Source organism: Moschus berezovskii, chromosome 9, assembly GCF_049115385.1.
Source record: "Moschus berezovskii isolate FMDL1 chromosome 9, NW_MosBer_1.0, whole genome shotgun sequence".
Lineage (NCBI taxonomy): Eukaryota > Metazoa > Chordata > Mammalia > Artiodactyla > Moschidae > Moschus > Moschus berezovskii.
Window position 1 is genome coordinate 96,757,118 of NC_142468.1, and position 17,281 is coordinate 96,774,398.

Genomic DNA, 17,281 nt, shown 5'->3' on the forward strand with positions numbered 1-17,281 from the left:
ACTTCTTTGGTCCTTCCTTTGCCCTTGTCCCTTTGGCTCCTGTAATTCTCAAGATTCTGAAGTCTGTTCTGCCTAAGTGTGGTCTCAGAGACCCCCTTCACAGTTTTCGGCTTCACATCCAAGCCTTTCTGTCACGCTCATAACATCTTCAGTAGCTCTTAGGTCCTACAGGCTGTACTGAAGGTTCCCGGAAGTTCTCTGGCTTCTTCCTGTTCTAAGTACAGTGTATCTGCCCCCCTGAACAGTGAGGCCATATCAAGAAGTAGGAATTCTTGTCCAGCTCTTTACAGGGTGCTTCTCGGCCCTCCTCCCATTGAGGAATATCTGTTCACCACCCGCCCTGAAGTTTGCAAGCCGCACTCCATCCTTTCCTTCTCACCTTGAGGAACAGCCAGGGACCGGAGTCTGCGCAGAGAAAGAGAGAGGCTATACCAAAAACAGTCTCTCTGTTTCCCGCAGCTTCCTCTCCACCTTCCCCTCTCTCCCTACCCTGTGAGGGAAGGAGGCGTTAGGGAAGGAGATGGAATGGAGGGGCAGCGAGGGGGCTCTGGAGACGGAGGGCCATTTTGGAGCTGGGAGATTCATCTCCAGGGATGACTACACCCTCAGAACTCTCCACCCTCCCTTGGCTCCAGGCCTGCCTCCTCCCATCCCCCTCGGTGGCAGCAGCCTTGTAATTTAAAGCTGTCTCTGTCGCCTCTAATGTGATCCTCTCGTTTTATTGACTCTCTCTGCCGTCTGTGGCGCCCCTTCACATCAATCTCTGTTCTAATCGCAGCGCCGCCACTGCCTGCTCGGTCTCCCCTAACCCCTCTCCTTACGGGCCCCCGGCCCTCGCCTCTACCCAGGTCCTTCCTTTTGACTGTCCCCACTTCCCCTACACCTGATTTCCCCTCTTCCTCCCTCCGTCCTCCACACACAGGAAGGCCAGGACCTTTGAGGGCTTGCCTTCTCCCTAGCCCTACAGCTAAGATGTACCCTGAGGGAGAGGAGAGCCTGGAACCACAGCAGGGACGGCCGCGGTCTGAGGGAGAATGAGACTCTGGTCCTGGGGGTGGTGAGTGGAGACCTGTTACCTGGTTCCATGCTACAGCCCATGTGGCCGCAGAGTCGCACACGACCTAGAGACCGAACGTCTCCAGAAGGAGGTGAAAGCTGAGGTCAAGATAGGAAGGGCAGAGAAAGGGACACAGATTCAGAGCAGGGCAGAAGAAAGGATTGAGGCGGAGGAAAATGGAAGGAGGGGGAAAAGTGAAAAAAATAACTGCTGCAGTTAAAGGTCTGTAATAAATAGTGGGTGATGGGAGAAGCACAGAGAAGAAAGGGGGAGAGGGGAGTTGGGGGGCGGAGATGCACTGAGGCAGAGGTAAATTTACAATTGAAATTCTTCCCTGTCGAGGGGGAGGGGGAGGTGGGGAAGAGATTTGCAATTTTAAACAGCTTGCAGACCTACCCTCCCTCCGCTGATCCAGGTCTCACCCACTAGCTAGCCCAAAGCTAAGCTCCTTTGGTTTCCAGCTAGGAATGAGCTGTCTTTTTCCTGTCCTGGGAAGTAGAAGCTTGGAGAGAGCATCTGGGGCTTAGGCCCTCGTAGCCCTCCTCTGCAGTGTGATGTAGAGTTGTATGGGGCTAGGGAGAATTTGCTGATCGATGTGAGGTGGGCCAGCAGGGACACGGCACCCACCAGGGACACGGCACCCACCAGGCTCAGCCCTCGGCATCTTTGCCAGGCCTCAGTTCTTCCTAGCAGGTGAGCCCCCATTATGGGGGTGACAGTGGAATATCAGACCCTCCAGTCCAGCACAGGTATCCCCCCACTTCCCCCTGCCCCCCAACGATTCCATGGGAGGAATGCCTTTATCCCACAACCTCAGGGCTTCTGCTTTCCGGTTATCTAAGATAACACCCCCCCCACTGCCAATTCCTTTCCTTCCCTATTAGTTCTCCAGACCCCCCAGCCCCCCACCCTTGGCCCAGGCGCTGATTCGCATTTTCATTAGCACACGGAGCCAGCCCCACGCAGAGCTCCTTAATGGCTCCTACTCTGACTTCATGCCTGGCTGGTCCCCCAGGGGGAGGAGGAAAGTGGGAATGGAGGCTTCCAGGCTGACTGGGGCTAGAGGGAGGACCCATCCAAACCAAGGAATCTGAGTAAGACGTGGTACAAGGAGGGAGAAGCCCCACCAGCCCCACCACTTCCTGGAAACACTCTGGCCTGGGCACTAAAGGTTTAATCATTAGGGGCATATTACAAACTGAAGAGGGTTAGGACGCGTGGGACACTGGGAGAGGTATGGGATGGTGAGGCGTGGGAAGCAGGTGAGTTAGAGGGGGGGACCAAGATTAAAAAGGTTGGGAGCAGCATGTAGAGCTGGGTAGTTTTAATCAGCTGGAGGGAGCTCAGGAATCCTGGTTTCTAGACTTGGAGGCTCATTTTGCCAGTACTCTGTCTGAGGGCCAGTCCTGGTAGAGGGCAGAGCCCAGGCCACAGCTTTACGGTCTAGCTCTGCGCCCCACCAGTCCTTTTCTAGTTTCACCTTGGAACTTCGTGACAGTCAGCAGCTCATTCAGCCTCTCTTTCTTGGTTGCCTCACCCATAAAATAAGGTTGTTGTGAAGTTAAATGAGATAACTGATTTAAGTATTTAACAGTGCAGGGACCATAGTATATGTACCTTGCAGTTTAATATTGTTACTGCTACTTTTTTTTTTTTAAATCTCTGGGGGGGAGGAGGAGGAGGAGGATTATCTCATACAAGCGTTTGTCTTTCAACTGGCCAAGAAGCTCCCACCTGTGACCAGAGATGGAACTGGAAGCCATCTGAGAGTAGCATGGTGTCTGCAGGCCAGAGGAAATTCACTGTGGCCTGTCTGGCAAGAGGATCTTGACTTAGGGAAATTACCTCTTCAGGGTGTAGAAAGTCTGAGGGTCTTTTCCAGAGTTTATCTACTCAACAGATATGTATGGCTATGTGGCAGGCATCTTTTTTGGTACCCATGATAGAACAATCAATAAAGCAGAGTTTCTGCTCTCATGGAACTTAGTTTTAGAAGGGAAAAATAGGAAACCAGGAAATATCAGGTAGTGATAGATCTCTGGAAAAAACAGACCCCCCAAGCTGTGTTAGCTTCTGTAGAGAGGGGAGGCCTGTTGGAAGAGGTGCTATTTAAGCAGACGTGACAAGGAGCCACTGGGCAGAGACTGGGGGAAGAGCACTGCAGGCAGAGTCAACACCTCCGGCCAGCTGCTAAGGTGGGAATGAACTTGCTGTGTTTGAGGAATGAAGAATGTCAGTGGGCTGGCGTTGGCCAGCCAGGTGGGGTGGAGAGTATTAAAGATGTGCTGGAAGTAGGCAGGTGCCAGATCAAATAGGCCTTTTTGTAGATCAGGGAGTGGAGTTTGGGTTTTATTCACAGTGCAGTGAGAAGTCACTGATGGGTTGTAAGAATATAGTATGGTTTACATTTTGAAAGGTGATTATAATGTCTGAATTTTGCTTTTAAACAATACAGGGAAAGGGAAAGTGCCTGATGATACAGATGAAACAAGATTGGCCCCACGTTAACAAGATCCTAATGTATAGCACAGGGAACTATATTCAGTATCCTGTGATAAACCATAATGGAAGAGAATATAAAAAAAAAGAATGTATATATGTATACAGCTGGGTAACTTTGCTGTACATCAGAGATTGACTCAACATTGTAAATCAACTATACTTCAGTTAAAAAACAAAGACAAAACAGGGACTTCCCTGGTGGTCCAGTAGCTAAGATTGTGCACTCCCAACGCAGGGGGCCCAGCTTTGATCCCTGGTTAGGGAACTAGATCCTGCATGCAGCAGTTAAGAGCTGGTGCAGCCAAATAAATTAATTAATTTTTAAAAACCCAAATGGGCCCAAGTTTGGAGACTGTTGAAGCTGGGTGATCAGTAAAACCAAAGGGATTCCTATCTTTATTTATGTTTGGTCTATCTTTATCTATGTTTGGCATTTGTCATAATTGAGAATTAAATAATTAAATGAAAGGTTATTCTGAGTGGAAATGGAGGCCAACATGGAGTCTCTTGCACTAGTTCAGGAGAGAGACGGCTGTGGCTTTGGCCAGGATGGTGCTCGGGAGGATGAACGGAGGACTGAGATGCTCTCTTGAGAGGTTACTGTCGAGTGGCCTGCCTGTGGGCGGGGGTGAGAGGAAACTTTGGGTTTTTAGCATAAGCAACCAGATAAATGGTGGAACCAATTTTTGAGATAGGAGAGATGGGGAGGAACAAGTTCTGGGCAGAAGTAGAGTTCTGACTTTGGACATGTTGAGTCTGAAGTCTGACAAACACTAATGAAGCTTCAGGTTGGCAAATGGGTACTTGAAAGGTGCCGAGGGAAGAGGGTGGGCCTGGAGTCTCGGGAGAGTCAGCTGCCTGGCTGGGTGTCTCCCCTGCCGCCTCACTGCTCCGCTCTCTCCGTGTCTCCCCCACAGGGTCCTGGCTGTCACGCTGAAATGAACCCCCAGCTCTCCTCCATCTGCTATGGCCACCCTTAACCTGTCCTCTGTCACTGGCACCACCCCCTCCCCTGGGCATGATGCCCCGTCCCTGCCTCCGGACACCTCCTCCCCCAGCACCCCTTCTGATCCTGTCACCAAAGATCCCCCTGATGCCCCCGCCCCCTCTGAGAGCATGAAGTCCTCGGAGGCAGGGGGTCAGCCCCTGGAGTCAGGCTGTGGCCTCGTCCCACCAAAGGAGATAGAGGAGCCCCAGGAGGAGCCTGGCCGTGGTGGCTTCCCGCCAAAGGACCTGGGGGTGGACGAGGACAAGGAGCAGGAGGCGGAGGAGGGAGGGCTCCCTCCCATGGACCTAAGTGACCACTTATTCTTCACAACTGGAGGTGAGGCCTGCCTCGTGGCCACGCTGTTCCCGCCCGGTGACAGTGAGCTCCTGTTACCAAAGGGCTTCCCCCGGGGCGAGGCAGGCGTCAAGCAAGAGTCCAGCCTGCCCCTCCTTGCCCACCCGCCCCCTGTACACCTCACTGCCCTTCACGTCCAACATGGCTTTGACCCAATGCAAGGCTTTAGCTCTTCTGACCAAATCCTGTCCCACGATACCTCAGCGCCATCTCCGGCCACCTGTGAGGGAAGGGACGGAGCCTTCTGGAGCTACCAGCTGGCTCCAAACCCACCCGGAGATCCCAAAGATGGCCCCACGGGGAGCAGGGGAGGAGACCCCAGGGCACTCTTCTGGCTCTGCCTCCTGTGCCGCCTGGGCTTCAGCAGGCCCCAGGCCTTTGTGGGTCACACACGGTCTCATGGGGTGAAGCTAACAGCTGCTCAACACCAGGGCCTGCTGGGCAACCCAGCCGTGCTCCAGGAGGGAGACGAGGCCTGCATGGCCCTGCTGAGCTTCCTGGAACCAAAACCGCCTGCTTGCCCTTTAGAGAGACCCCTTGACAACTGCAGCACCGTGAACGCGGAAGCCAATGCAGCCCAGCCCGAGAATGGGCCCCCTGCGGCAGAAGCCCAGGTTCCCGTCCCGCCCGTGGAAGCAGTCATGGGCCTCAGTCCACCCTCCCCCCAGACCACTCCAGCCACCTGGGACCCCAGCCCAACCCAAGCCAAAGAATTGCCAACACTGGCAGGCGAGGCGGGGCCAGACTGGCTCCCCGAGGGGCTCGAGGAGGATGGCGGGCTCTGCCCCCCACTCAACCAAAGCTCACCCACCTCCAAGGAGGGGGGCACTCTCCCTGCCCTGGGGGGCTCCCCCGAAGACCCCGGTGACCCGGCCCAGCCCTATCGCCTGGCCGACGACTACAGCCTGGCCCCGGCAGCCTTCCAGGGCCTCAGCCTGTCCAGCCACATGTCTCTGCTGCACTCACGCAACTCTTGCAAGACGCTCAAGTGTCCCAAGTGCAACTGGCACTATAAGTACCAGCAGACCCTGGACGTGCACATGCGGGAGAAGCACCCTGAGAGCAACAGTCACTGCAGCTACTGTACTGCCGGCGGCGTGCACCCCCGCCTCGCCCGGGGGGAGAGCTACAACTGCGGCTACAAGCCCTACCGCTGCGAGGTCTGCAACTACTCCACCACCACCAAGGGCAACCTCAGCATCCACATGCAGTCTGACAAGCACCTGGCCAACCTGCAGGGCTTCCAGGCCGGGCCCGGGGGCCAGGGGAGCCCCCCGGAGGCCGCGGCCCCACCCCCTGCAGGGGACAAGGAGCCCAAGACCAAGTCGTCCTGGCAGTGCAAAGTGTGTAGCTATGAGACCAACATCTCCCGCAACCTGCGCATCCACATGACCTCTGAGAAGCACCTGCAGAACGTCCTCATGCTCCACCAGGGGCTGCCGCTGGGCCTGCCGCCTGGGCTGGTGGGGCCCAGCCCCCCTCCCCAGGCGGGGGCTGCCCCTGCTACTCCCCCTGACCTCTTTCAGTACTTTGGACCACAGGCCCTAGGGCAGCCTCAGGCTCCCTTGCCCGGCCCCGGGCTGAGGTCAGACAAGCCCCTGGAAGCCCAGCTGCTTCTCAATGGCTTCCACCACCTTGGAGCACCTGCCCGCAAGTTCCCTGCACCTGGTAAGCTCCCTGGGTGTTCTCCTCTTTTTCCCTTCCCCAGGGCCAAACTTGGTTCCCTGCTTTCTCCCGAGGGCCAGCGCCCCCACCCTGGGGTAATGCCAGCTCCCTCAGCACCCACCCCTTGATTGCCACACAGCATGCCCGTCCTGCCCCATTCCTTCCCAGGGTCACTAACCTGTCTCTGTTCCCTAGCCCCTGGAAGTCCTTCCCCAGACACCCACCTTCCTCAAAGTCAGCTCCTGGGAGCCTTGTCTGAAGGACTGCCCACCTCGCCGCCCCCAGACGACAGCCCGTCCCTGAAGGTGTTCCGCTGCCTGGTGTGCCAGGCCTTCAGCACAGACAGCCTGGAGCTGCTGCTCTACCACTGCAGCATGGGCCGGAGCCTCCCGGAGGCCGAGTGGAAGGAGGTGGCCGGTGACACCCACCGCTGCAAGCTCTGCTGCTATGGCACCCAGCTCAAGGCGAACTTCCAACTCCACCTCAAGACCGATAAACATGCTCAGAAGTACCAGCTGGCGGCCCACCTGAGGGAGGGGGGTGGGGCCGTGGGCACCCCCTCCCCAGTGCCTCTGGGAGATGGGGCTCCTTATGGCTCTGTCCCCACCTTGCACCTGCGCTGCAACATCTGTGACTTTGAGTCCAACAGCAAGGAGAAGATGCAGCTGCACGCCCGGGGGGCGGCCCATGAAGAGAACAGCCAGATCTATAAGGTGAGAGTGGGGCAGGAAGGTCTGGAATCTGGCGGAGAGAGAGGAGGAGGAGGGGACTGGGATGGAGTGAGGAGATGCAGAGAGAGACGCAGACACCCCGGGGAGCAGAACGGGAGAAGAAAGGCAAGGGCACCAGGGCGAAAGCTGTCTGGAGTCAGCTGTGGAGAAAGAGAACAAAGAACATGGATTCTGACCAGGTGACTCCAGTACTTTATTCAGCTTTTGTGGTGTTTGGGACTAGGGGGGAGGGTTCTCGTGTCTGCTCAGTCCGTCTCCTCACCAGAAGTTCAAGAGGCTAGAACCGATTCTATCCGTACCCTAGGAGGGAATCCAGGATTGGTGGGAGGAAGCAAGGGAGGCGGGGGAGCAAAAGCAGTCACACTAAGGTGGCCAAAGGAAAGAAAAGCAGGGCTCAAGAGGCAGGAAGGGACATGGGTGTGCTGCTGCTGGTCAGACTCCCCGGGGGAAGCAGAGGAGCCCCCTGGAATCTGGGGTGTCCGTCCTTCTGGGCCTGAGCAGCCTCTTTCCGTGCTTTCAGTTTCTGCTGGAGATGGAGGGGACCGTGGCCGCGGGGCCGGAACTGGGGCTGTTCCGCTGCCTGCTGTGCGCCTGGGAGACGCCCTCCCGCCTTGCGGTGCTGCAGCACCTGCGGGCACCTGCCCACCGCGACGCCCAGGCCCAGCGGCGCCTGCAGCTGCTACAGAGCGGCCCCGCGGCTGACGAGGGGCTCCCGGCTCTTCAGAGCATCCTGAGCTTCAGCCATGGGCAGCTCCGGCCTCGCGGTGAGGAAGAGGGGACAGGAGAGGAAGGGAAGGGCGGCCCGGGCGGGAGCGGGGGGCCCAGGAGAGAGTGGCGCAGAGACAATAGACAGCTTTGGGCTGGGCCAGGACTTGTCAGAAGGAGGTGGGAGCCGGGGGCATGGCCCGAAGGCAGCAGGATGAGATACTCTTGATGAGCTCCCCAGCCTCTTCCTGTCTCTGAGGAGCTCTTCAGCCCCAAGGCTGGGCGTAGGGTCCCCCTTAGGCAGCTGAGGTTGTACCAGAGAGACTGGGAACAGCCTGCCAGGTACCACGATCCAGGGAGTGCAGAAGAGCCTGAAAGGGACCCTGAGACGCGGGCACAAGCGTCCGGGCTTTGCAGGGGCCGGCGGTGGGTGAGGGTGAGGGCACAGGCAGCAAGAACCAGGAACAGGCAGCATTGACTGGTGCTAATTGAATTGCCAATACGCTGGCTGGAGTTAAGTGCCGGAGGGGCCCAGATCAATAGCTAACGATTCTGGCGCAGGGCTGAATGGAGTTAAGGAACTTTAACACTTTAATTAGGCCGCCACCGAAAATAAATTCCTACACATCTGTCAATTCTTGCTTGAGTGGTAATCTCCTTTCCCAGCCAGACCTGCTGCCTCCTACTCAGCGCAGCTGCTTCCCTTCAACCTCACCTCCCCACTTTGGTGCCTTTCACTACATTTCTGGGCTCCCTTGCTTCCAGGATCAGTCAAGACAGGGAGCTGAGTTTGGTCTTGTTCCTGTCTACTGCTGGGATTGTTCCCTCGTCTTTAAGTGTCGGGGCTAGACTCACAAAGATTTCTTGGGCCCTGCAGAAGGAAATGGCAATCCACTCCAAAACTCTTGCCTGGGAAATCCCATGGACAGAGGAGTCTGGCAAGCAACAGTTCAAGGGATCGCAAAAGAATAGGCTACAACTTAGCGACTAAAACAACAGTAACCAGTCCGAACACTGTAACTCTGCCCCTCATTCTCTGTATTTCTCCCCAGCGGCTTTTTTGTCTTCTCCCGCCTGCTGATTTATCTGCCCATCTTCTCCTTCATTGCCTGGCCCCTCATCCTGCTTCCTCTGCCCTTTTTCTTCCCTCCTACTTCATCCTTTTAAATTGACTCTCCCCTCATCCTACACAGGGAAGACTCCTGTCACCCTCTTGGCTGGGCCACCCACCCCCGAGAAAGATGCCCAGAATAAGACAGAACAGTTGGGTAAGTTGCTCATCTGGTCCATTCTTCCCTCCATCCCTTGTCCTCCTCACCACCACCCCCACACACCCGCCCCACAATTCTCATACATTCTGTGGTGCTTATGGAACCTCTCGGTAATCCAGACACCCAGCAAGGCCTCCTGTGCAGAAGGAGCTACCATGATCAAAAGAAATGGCTCATCAGAGGGAAGGGAGGCGGAGCCACAGAGAGCTGGGTGCTTCCGCCCTCTGGCCATCCCGCCAGCCTGGGGTCAGCCCTGCCAAGCCCCGCTCCCTGCTTGAGTGCAGTTCTGTAGTTTCCCGTTCTTTCTCCCTTTCCCCAGGGCCCACCCTCTACCTTGCAAGCCCTGCGCTACAAATCAGACCATCTTAAGGGCCCGGATTGAAAGGAAGAGGGAGGGCTGTCACACTCTCTTAATCTCTCTTTTCATCTTCAGTTTCTGAAGAGGCAGAGAACAAGACTGGCCCTCCTGGAGACAGTGCCAACCAGACCACGGTCAGAACTGGGGTAACGGGGAAGAGCTGGGGGGGCTCTGATTTTACTGAGATCTGCTCACACTCTAAAGGCTGAACTGTAGATCTTTACAGGCGAGGGATTTCAGACCAAAGGTAGACTTAATTTTGTCATGCTGTGACTCATGTCACTCTGAATACAATTCTGAAATTGCACCTAGGTCTGGTTACAGATGTGAGCACAGTTGACCCTGAGGGGTGGAGCACGAGGGAGATAACAAACAGGAAGCGACGGTGGGAATTTGAGGGAGAGGTGACGAAAGAAACTGTACTGAGGGGAGGAAAGACTGGAAGTAGATGGAGGGACAGAAGAAGTGAAGAGAAGAAAAAGGCAAAAATAAAACATTAGCTGCTGCCCAGCTCTTTATTTCTGTTGGGAGCAGAAAGATGAGACATGAAGTTCACCTCCTAGAGAGCCCTGGGTGGCACTGCCCTGGCACCTCCTTCCTGGGGCAGCAGAACTGACCCATTGACCCAGGTGATCCGGGCAGCAAGCTCTGCCACTCTGGATGCCTGACCTAGGCAGGACCCAAGGGTAATTTAGGTTGACTCTGGGGGGATCCCCAGCCTCTGGTCTTGAGGTGCCACCCCCTGCCTCCCAGCTCTCCACACTGGACCACGCACACTGTGTGTGTTATGACTGCAGACACTGCAGTAACGGCATATGTCCTTGGCTCCCTTGCGTCCTGACTTCGAGATGTCCGCTCCCAGGCCCGAGTGCATTGAGCTGAGCATCTGGACACCCTTCCATTCTGGCCATTCCCTCCCTGACGTGCGGTCCTGGACCAGTGGCACTGGCAACGGGAGGAAGTGAGCCGGGAAGACAGAAATGCAGGCTGGAGGTCAGGCAGTCAGGTGACGAAGGCGGAAGCAGAGGGGCCTCCCCGCCCCACCCTCTGGAGGTGTGGGCAGGAATGTGCCAGCCAAGCCAGGCCAGAATTCTCCTGGGCCACTGGGGGAGCGGTCGTGTTTGTTCACATTAAAAAGGGAAGGGGAGAAAAAGGCAGGTGGAGAAAGTGAGAGCTGCTGAGTCTCTGAGGGAGAATGAGGCGGCTTCTGAGTAGACAGGTAGGGAGCACCCACTCCTCACTCCTCGGAGAGGCAGAGTGGGCAGGGAGCCTGTGGGGTCCAGGAAGTGCCAGAGGGGAGGGGGGCCATTTCAGGGAGGAGATACAGGCAGGGTGGGGGCAGGGAAGAAAAGAAAACTAAACCAGAGGGGTAGGGACAGGGTCCTGTGTCGGCTGGGGACTGAGCAGGCAGCAGAGACCAGGGAGAGAGAGGAGCCGGATGAAGGAGACAGGAGCAGAGGGCAGGCTGAGGAGGCAGGCGAGGGCGGCTCAGCCTGGGCCGGAGGGAAGCAAGGGCGGCGTCAGCTTTCAGCACTGGGGCTCCTCCCCCATCAGGAGTGGGGGGACCCGGCCATGTCCACAAACCCCAGGGCCCAGAGATTGTGGGTCCCTCCCATCCCTGACACCCCGCCCGTGTGCCCCCAGGTATTCTGCTGTCCATACTGCAGTTTCCTGAGCCCAGAGTCCGAGCAGGTGAGGGCTCACGCGCTCTCCCAGCACGCGGTGCAGCCCACGTTCCGGTGCCCGCTATGCCAGGAGCAGCTGGTGGGCCGGCCTGCCCTGCACTTCCACCTCAGCCACCTCCACAACGTGGTGCCCGAGTGTGTGGAGAGGCTGCTGCTCGTGGTGAGTCGTGAGGGACAGGGGCCAGCAGCTGTGTGGCTGGGAGCATGTGCTGAAGGAAGCGGCTCTGTGGGGATCTGACAGGAGCTGAGAGCTGGAGGGAACCTGGGGGCTGCACCTGTCCGGCAGCCTCTGCTCGCTGGTGAGGAAGCACCGCTGAGGTGTGTGAGGAGCTGGCTTCCACTGCAGGCACAGCTGAGGCTGTAGGACAGCAGAGGCGGCAGCCAGGGGTTAGGTGGGGAGTTGGAGGAGCCTGGAGCTAGGCTGGGCACGACCAGGTGTGGAGCTGGGGGTCTGGAGTAGAGGGCCAGTAGGGGGAAGCCACTGACCTCTCTTCCATCTCAGGCCACAACTGTAGAAATGACCTTGACAACCAAAGTGCTGCCCGGGCCTGCTCTAAGCCCTCTGGGGGACGGCCCAGAGCCCCCCTCTCCTGCACCAGAGCCTGTGCCCAGCAGAGCCCAGGCCGCAGGTAAGGATTGGATGGCAGACCTGCCACGGTGGCAGCAAAGGGGACCTGGGTTCCTTGAACGAGGTAGATCTGAAGACAACTGGGGCAAGGACCATGTGTGCTAAGGCCCTTCAGTCGTGTCCGACTCTCTGTGACCCCATGGACTGTAGCCTGCCGGGGTCCTCTGGCCATGGGGATTCTCCAGGCAAGACTACTGGAGTGGGTTGCCATGCCCTCCTCCAGAGGATCTTCCCAACCCAGGGATCGAACCCATGTCTCTTATGTCTCCTGCACCAGCAGGTGGGTTCTTTACCACTAGCGCCACCTGGGAAGCCCGAAGCCAGGAGGAGCTACCCTCGATGTTAAGTGGGTGGGGTCTGACTCAGAAATGGTTCCCGTCTCACTGCGCCCCCTTCTCTCTCCCCTAGAAGGCCCTCACCTGACCCCAGAAGCCAGTCCTGATCCTCTTCCTGAGCCTCCTCCACCCTCAGTCGAGGCCCCAGACAAGCCCACGGGAAGCCCTGACCAGCCCCCATCTCCAGCCCAGTCTCCAGCCCCTCGTCCTGATGCCCAAGCTGAGGAAGTAGCGCCTCCACCCGCCATGGCTGAGGAGGAAGAGGGGGCTGGTGGGGAGCCCCGCCCCACAGAGCCCACTCCGGCTGACTCTCGGCACCCTCTGACCTATCGGAAGACCACCAACTTTGCCCTGGACAAGTTCCTCGACCCTGCTCGGCCCTACAAGTGCACTGTGTGTAAGGAGTCCTTCACGCAGAAGAACATCCTCCTGGTCCATTATAACTCGGTCTCCCACCTGCACAAGATGAAGAAGGCCGCCATTGACCCCTCCGGCCCAGCACGAGAAGTTGGCTCCACGCCTGCCACCGCTGCCGCCACAGACAAGCCCTTCAAGTGCACGGTGTGCCGGGTCTCCTACAACCAGAGCTCCACCCTGGAGATCCACATGCGCTCCGTCCTGCACCAAACTCGCTCCAGGGGAGCCAAGACCGATGTCAAGGCTGAGGGGCCAGAGCGGGGCCCAGAAGAGCCCAAGGAAGGCGAGACTGACGGGGAGGCAGGCCCTGAGAAGAAAGGCCCCGAGCCTGGCGGCTTCCTATCTGGACTGCCCTTCCTGTCCCCTCCCCCGCCTCCCTTGGACCTGCACCGATTCCCAGCCCCGCTCTTCACCCCTCCAGTCCTGCCCCCCTTCCCTCTCATGCCCGAGTCACTGCTTAAGCTCCAGCAGCAGCAGCTGCTCCTGCCCTTCTACCTCCACGACCTCAAGGTAGGGCCCAAGCTAGCACTGGCTGGGCCTGCACCCCTGCTGTCCCTGCCGGCGGCCGCCCCTCCCCCCCCACCCCCGCCTCCGAAGGCTGAGCTGGCCGAGCAAGAGTGGGAGCGGCCCCCTACGACAGAAGAGGGGGCTGAGGCAGGGCCCGCCTCACCCCCGCACCCAACGCCCAACGAGGCAGCCCGCACCGCAGCCAAGGCCCTTCTAGAAAACTTTGGGTTTGAGCTGGTGATCCAGTACAACGAAGGAAAGCAGGCTGTACCCCCACCCCCGACCCCGCCCCCCCCAGAGGCCCTGGGGGGCGGGGACAAGTTGGCCTGCAGGGCCTGTGGGAAACTCTTCTCCAATATGCTTATCCTCAAGACACACGAGGAGCACGTGCACCGCCGCTTTCTGCCCTTCGAGGCCCTGAGCCGATATGCTGCTCAGTTTCGAAAGAGCTATGATAGCCTCTACCCGCCCCCTGCAGACTCCCCCAAACCACCCGACGGGCCCCTGGATTCCCCTGCTCCCCAACTGGGCCCAACTTTCCTGGTCCCAGAGGCTGAGGCAGGGGGCGCCCGTCCCCCTGAGGAGCGAGGTCGGGCAGGAGGACGCTGGCCCCCAGAGGAGGATGAAAGCGCCAGAGGGAATCTTCCTCCCCTGGTGCCTGCAGGCCGCCGCTTCTCCAGAACCAAGTTCACAGAGTTTCAGACCCAAGCCCTGCAGTCTTTCTTTGAGACCAGCGCCTACCCCAAAGACGGCGAGGTGGAGCGGCTCGCAAGCCTCTTGGGCCTGGCTAGCCGCGTGGTGGTAGTATGGTTCCAGAACGCCCGCCAGAAAGCTCGTAAAAATGCCAGCGATGGTGGGCCTGCACCCAGTGGTGGAGGCACCGGGGGAGCTGCCGGCTGCAGGCGCTGCCATGCCACCTTCTCCTGTGTTTTTGACTTGGTGCGACACCTCAAGAAATGCTATGACGACCAGCCTGCTGATGAGGAGGAGGAAGAGGCAGAGAGAGGGGAGGAAGACGCAGAGGCAGAGGATGACACGGAGGAGGAACAGGGCCCGGAGCCCGCAGCAGGGCCTGAGGGCCCACCACCAGAAGCCCCAGACAGGGAGGAGCTGAGCCAGGCGGAGGCCACAAAGCCAGAGGGCCAACAGCCCGAAGGCAGGGCCCCTCCCTCGCCTTCCCCAGTCCATACCTGTGACCAGTGCGCCCTGTCTTTCCCCAACCAGGACCTCCTGACCAACCACCGCCGGCTCCACTTCCTGCCACCTGTGCAGCCCAGCGCTGCCCCCCACCTCCTAGACCTGCCCATGCTGGTGTTTGGGGAGAGAAACCCCTTGGTGGCAGGCACTCCGCCAGTGCCAGGGCCACCCCTCAAACGGAAGCATGAGGATGGCAGCCTGTCCCCCACGGGCAGTGAAGCGGGGGTGGGTGGGGAGGGCGAGCCCCCCAGGGATAAGCGCCTGCGCACCACCATCCTGCCCGAGCAGCTGGAGATCCTGTACCGCTGGTACATGCAGGACTCCAATCCCACACGCAAGATGCTCGACTGCATCTCCGAGGAGGTGGGGCTCAAGAAGCGAGTGGTGCAGGTCTGGTTCCAGAACACCAGGGCCCGGGAGCGGAAGGGCCAGTTTCGAAGTACCCCTGGAGGCGTGCCCAATCCGGCAGTCAAGCCCCCTGTTACACCCAGCCCTGCACCCTTCCCCAAGTTCAACCTCTTGCTGGGCAAGGCAGATGACGGGGCTGGGAGGGAGGCCCCTAAGAGGGATGCACCTACTCTTCCCTACCCCACAGTCACCCAGGCTGCCGGGCCCTTGCCTCTCCTGCCATCTGGGAAAGAGGCCCCCGCTCTGACAACAGAGCCACCTCTACCTCTCCCAGCTCCCCCTCCACCCTGTGAGGACGAGGGCCCAGAGGAGCCGTCAAAAGCTTCTCCAGAGAGCGAGGCCTGCAGTCCATCAGCAGGGGATTTAAGTGATTCGTCAGCTTCCAGTCTGGCCGAACCAGAGTCCCCTGGGGCTGGAGGGACCAGTGGGGGCCCAGGAGGTGGGGGTGGGGTTCCAGATGGGATGGGGCAGCGGCGCTATAGGACCCAGATGAGCAGCCTGCAGCTGAAGATCATGAAAGCCTGCTATGAAGCCTACCGCACCCCAACCATGCAGGAGTGTGAGGTGCTGGGCGAGGAGATCGGGCTGCCCAAGAGAGTCATCCAGGTCTGGTTCCAGAATGCTCGTGCCAAGGAGAAGAAGGCCAAGCTCCAGGGGGCAGCAGTTGGTGGGGCTGGGGGCAGCAGTGAGGTCCCTTTGGCAGCCCAGCGCACTGACTGCCCCTACTGTGACATCAAATATGACTTCTATGTCTCCTGCCGAGGCCATCTCTTCTCCCGCCAGCACCTGGCCAAGCTTAAGGAGGCAGTCCGAGCCCAGCTGAAGAGTGAAAGCAAGTGTTACGACTTGGCACCGGCACCTGAGGCACCCCCGGCTCCTAAGGCTCCGCCTGCCACCACAACCACCTCAGTGCCCCTCGGGGCTGCCCCGGCCCTGCCTCGCCTGGCCCCGGTCCTCTTGTCTGGCCCAGCTCTGGCCCAGCCCCCACTGGGCAGCCTAGCTCCTTTCAGTTCAGGTGAGTGAGAGCTTGGGAGGAGCTGGGCTTCAGAGGGCATCTCCCTCCAATGGGGTGTCCTTCCTTTTCCTTCCTGACTCCTCTGCCTCCAGTATCCTCCTGGGCCTCCCTCTGTTTCCTACTGGTGCGGGAGGGAAGCAAGCATGGAGGCTAGGTGGTGGGAGGCATGAGTGTGCAGGAGGTCATCTCCAGCAGGCAGGATGGTGGCGCCAGGAGGTGGCTGATCGTCACTCTTCATCTTCCTAGGCCCTGCAGCCTCCTCAGGCCTCCTTGGCCTCGCCACTTCGGTCCTACCTGCTACCACAGTGGTCCAGAACGCTGGCCCAGGCTGCCCTTTACCTCAGAGACCAGTTCCTGACCAAACCAAGCCGTCTCCAGCAGGCACCACTGACTCTGCCCTAGGCCCACCCCCTGAACCCTCTGGGGACAAGGTCTCTGGTGAGCGAAAGCCAGCCGCAGCCCCCACCAACTCCTCCGCTGACGCCCTCAAGAACCTCAAAGCATTGAAGGCCACTGTCCCAGCCCTGCTGGGGGGCCAGTTCCTGCCCTTCCCATTGCCTCCTGCAGGGGGTGCCACACCGCCAGCGGTCTTTGGCCCCCAGCTGCCGGGGGCCTACTTCCAACAGCTCTATGGCATGAAGAAGGGGCTGTTCCCCATGAACCCGGTGATACCTCAGACCCTCATCGGACTGCTCCCCAACGCCCTCCTCCAGCCACCGCCCCAGGCCCTCGAGCCCACAGCCACAGCGCCTCCGAAGCCGCCCGAACTGCCTGCTCCCAGGGAGGGGGAGGCCGGGGAGGCTGATGAGCTGCTGGCGGGCAGCCCTGGCATCTCCACCGTGGATGTGGCCCACCGCTACCTGTGCCGCCAGTGCAAGATGGCGTTTGACGGGGAGGCTCCGGCCACTGCTCACCAGAGATCCTTCTGCTTCTTTGGGCGGGGCTCTGGGGGCTCCGTGCCCCCGCCGCTGCGGGTGCCCGTCTGTACCTACCACTGCCTGGCATGTGAGGTGCTGCTGAGCGGGCGAGAGGCCCTCGCCGCGCACCTGCGCTCCTCGGCCCACCGGCGCAAGGCGGCCCCGGCCCCGGGGGGCCCGCCCGGCACGGCCACCAACGCTGCCACTGCCGCCACGGCCGCGGTGGCTTTTGCCAAAGAGGAAGCAAGATTACCTCACACGGACTCCAACCCCAAAACGACTACTACCTCTACACTTCTAGCTTTATAAACAGATAAACCAAGATGTGGGGGAAGGGAGGGCCTTAGGTCTCCTTCTCTTACTCCAAGGGGTGTGTGGGGAGCTCAAATCCTTCACCCCCCGGCCCCGCCCACCTCACGGGAATCTCAGTTCCCACCCTCAGTGGGCTCCACACCTCACCTCCAGCAGAATCCTGCCTCCTCCCCCACCCGCACTGACACGCCGATCCTTCGCAAATTCTTGCCCCTTGGTCTCCATGGGC

At 59.2% G+C, this 17,281-nt stretch overlaps 1 protein-coding gene across 2 annotated transcripts in view; it reads left to right on the forward strand.

Moving 5' to 3' along the window:
• Window positions 1-17,049, forward strand: part of ZFHX2 (zinc finger homeobox 2) — a 28,209-nt gene extending 11,160 nt beyond the window's left edge. The window contains exons 3-11 of one of the 2 annotated variants that reach the window (XM_088839993.1): window positions 4,477-6,569; window positions 6,762-7,279; window positions 7,818-8,061; window positions 9,196-9,270; window positions 9,707-9,765; window positions 11,276-11,476; window positions 11,819-11,945; window positions 12,353-15,823; window positions 16,070-17,049. In XM_088839993.1, coding sequence (XP_088696119.1) covers window positions 4,526-6,569; window positions 6,762-7,279; window positions 7,818-8,061; window positions 9,196-9,270; window positions 9,707-9,765; window positions 11,276-11,476; window positions 11,819-11,945; window positions 12,353-15,823; window positions 16,070-17,049 — 7,719 coding nt within the window. In that variant the 5' untranslated portion in view covers window positions 4,477-4,525. Of the gene's footprint in view, window positions 1-3,558; window positions 6,570-6,761; window positions 7,280-7,817; window positions 8,062-9,195; window positions 9,271-9,706; window positions 9,766-11,275; window positions 11,477-11,818; window positions 11,946-12,352; window positions 15,824-16,069 lie in introns of those variants that run through there. The other variant, XM_055436293.2, reaches the window with a different exon arrangement.
• The last annotated feature ends 232 nt before the right edge of the window (window positions 17,050-17,281 follow it).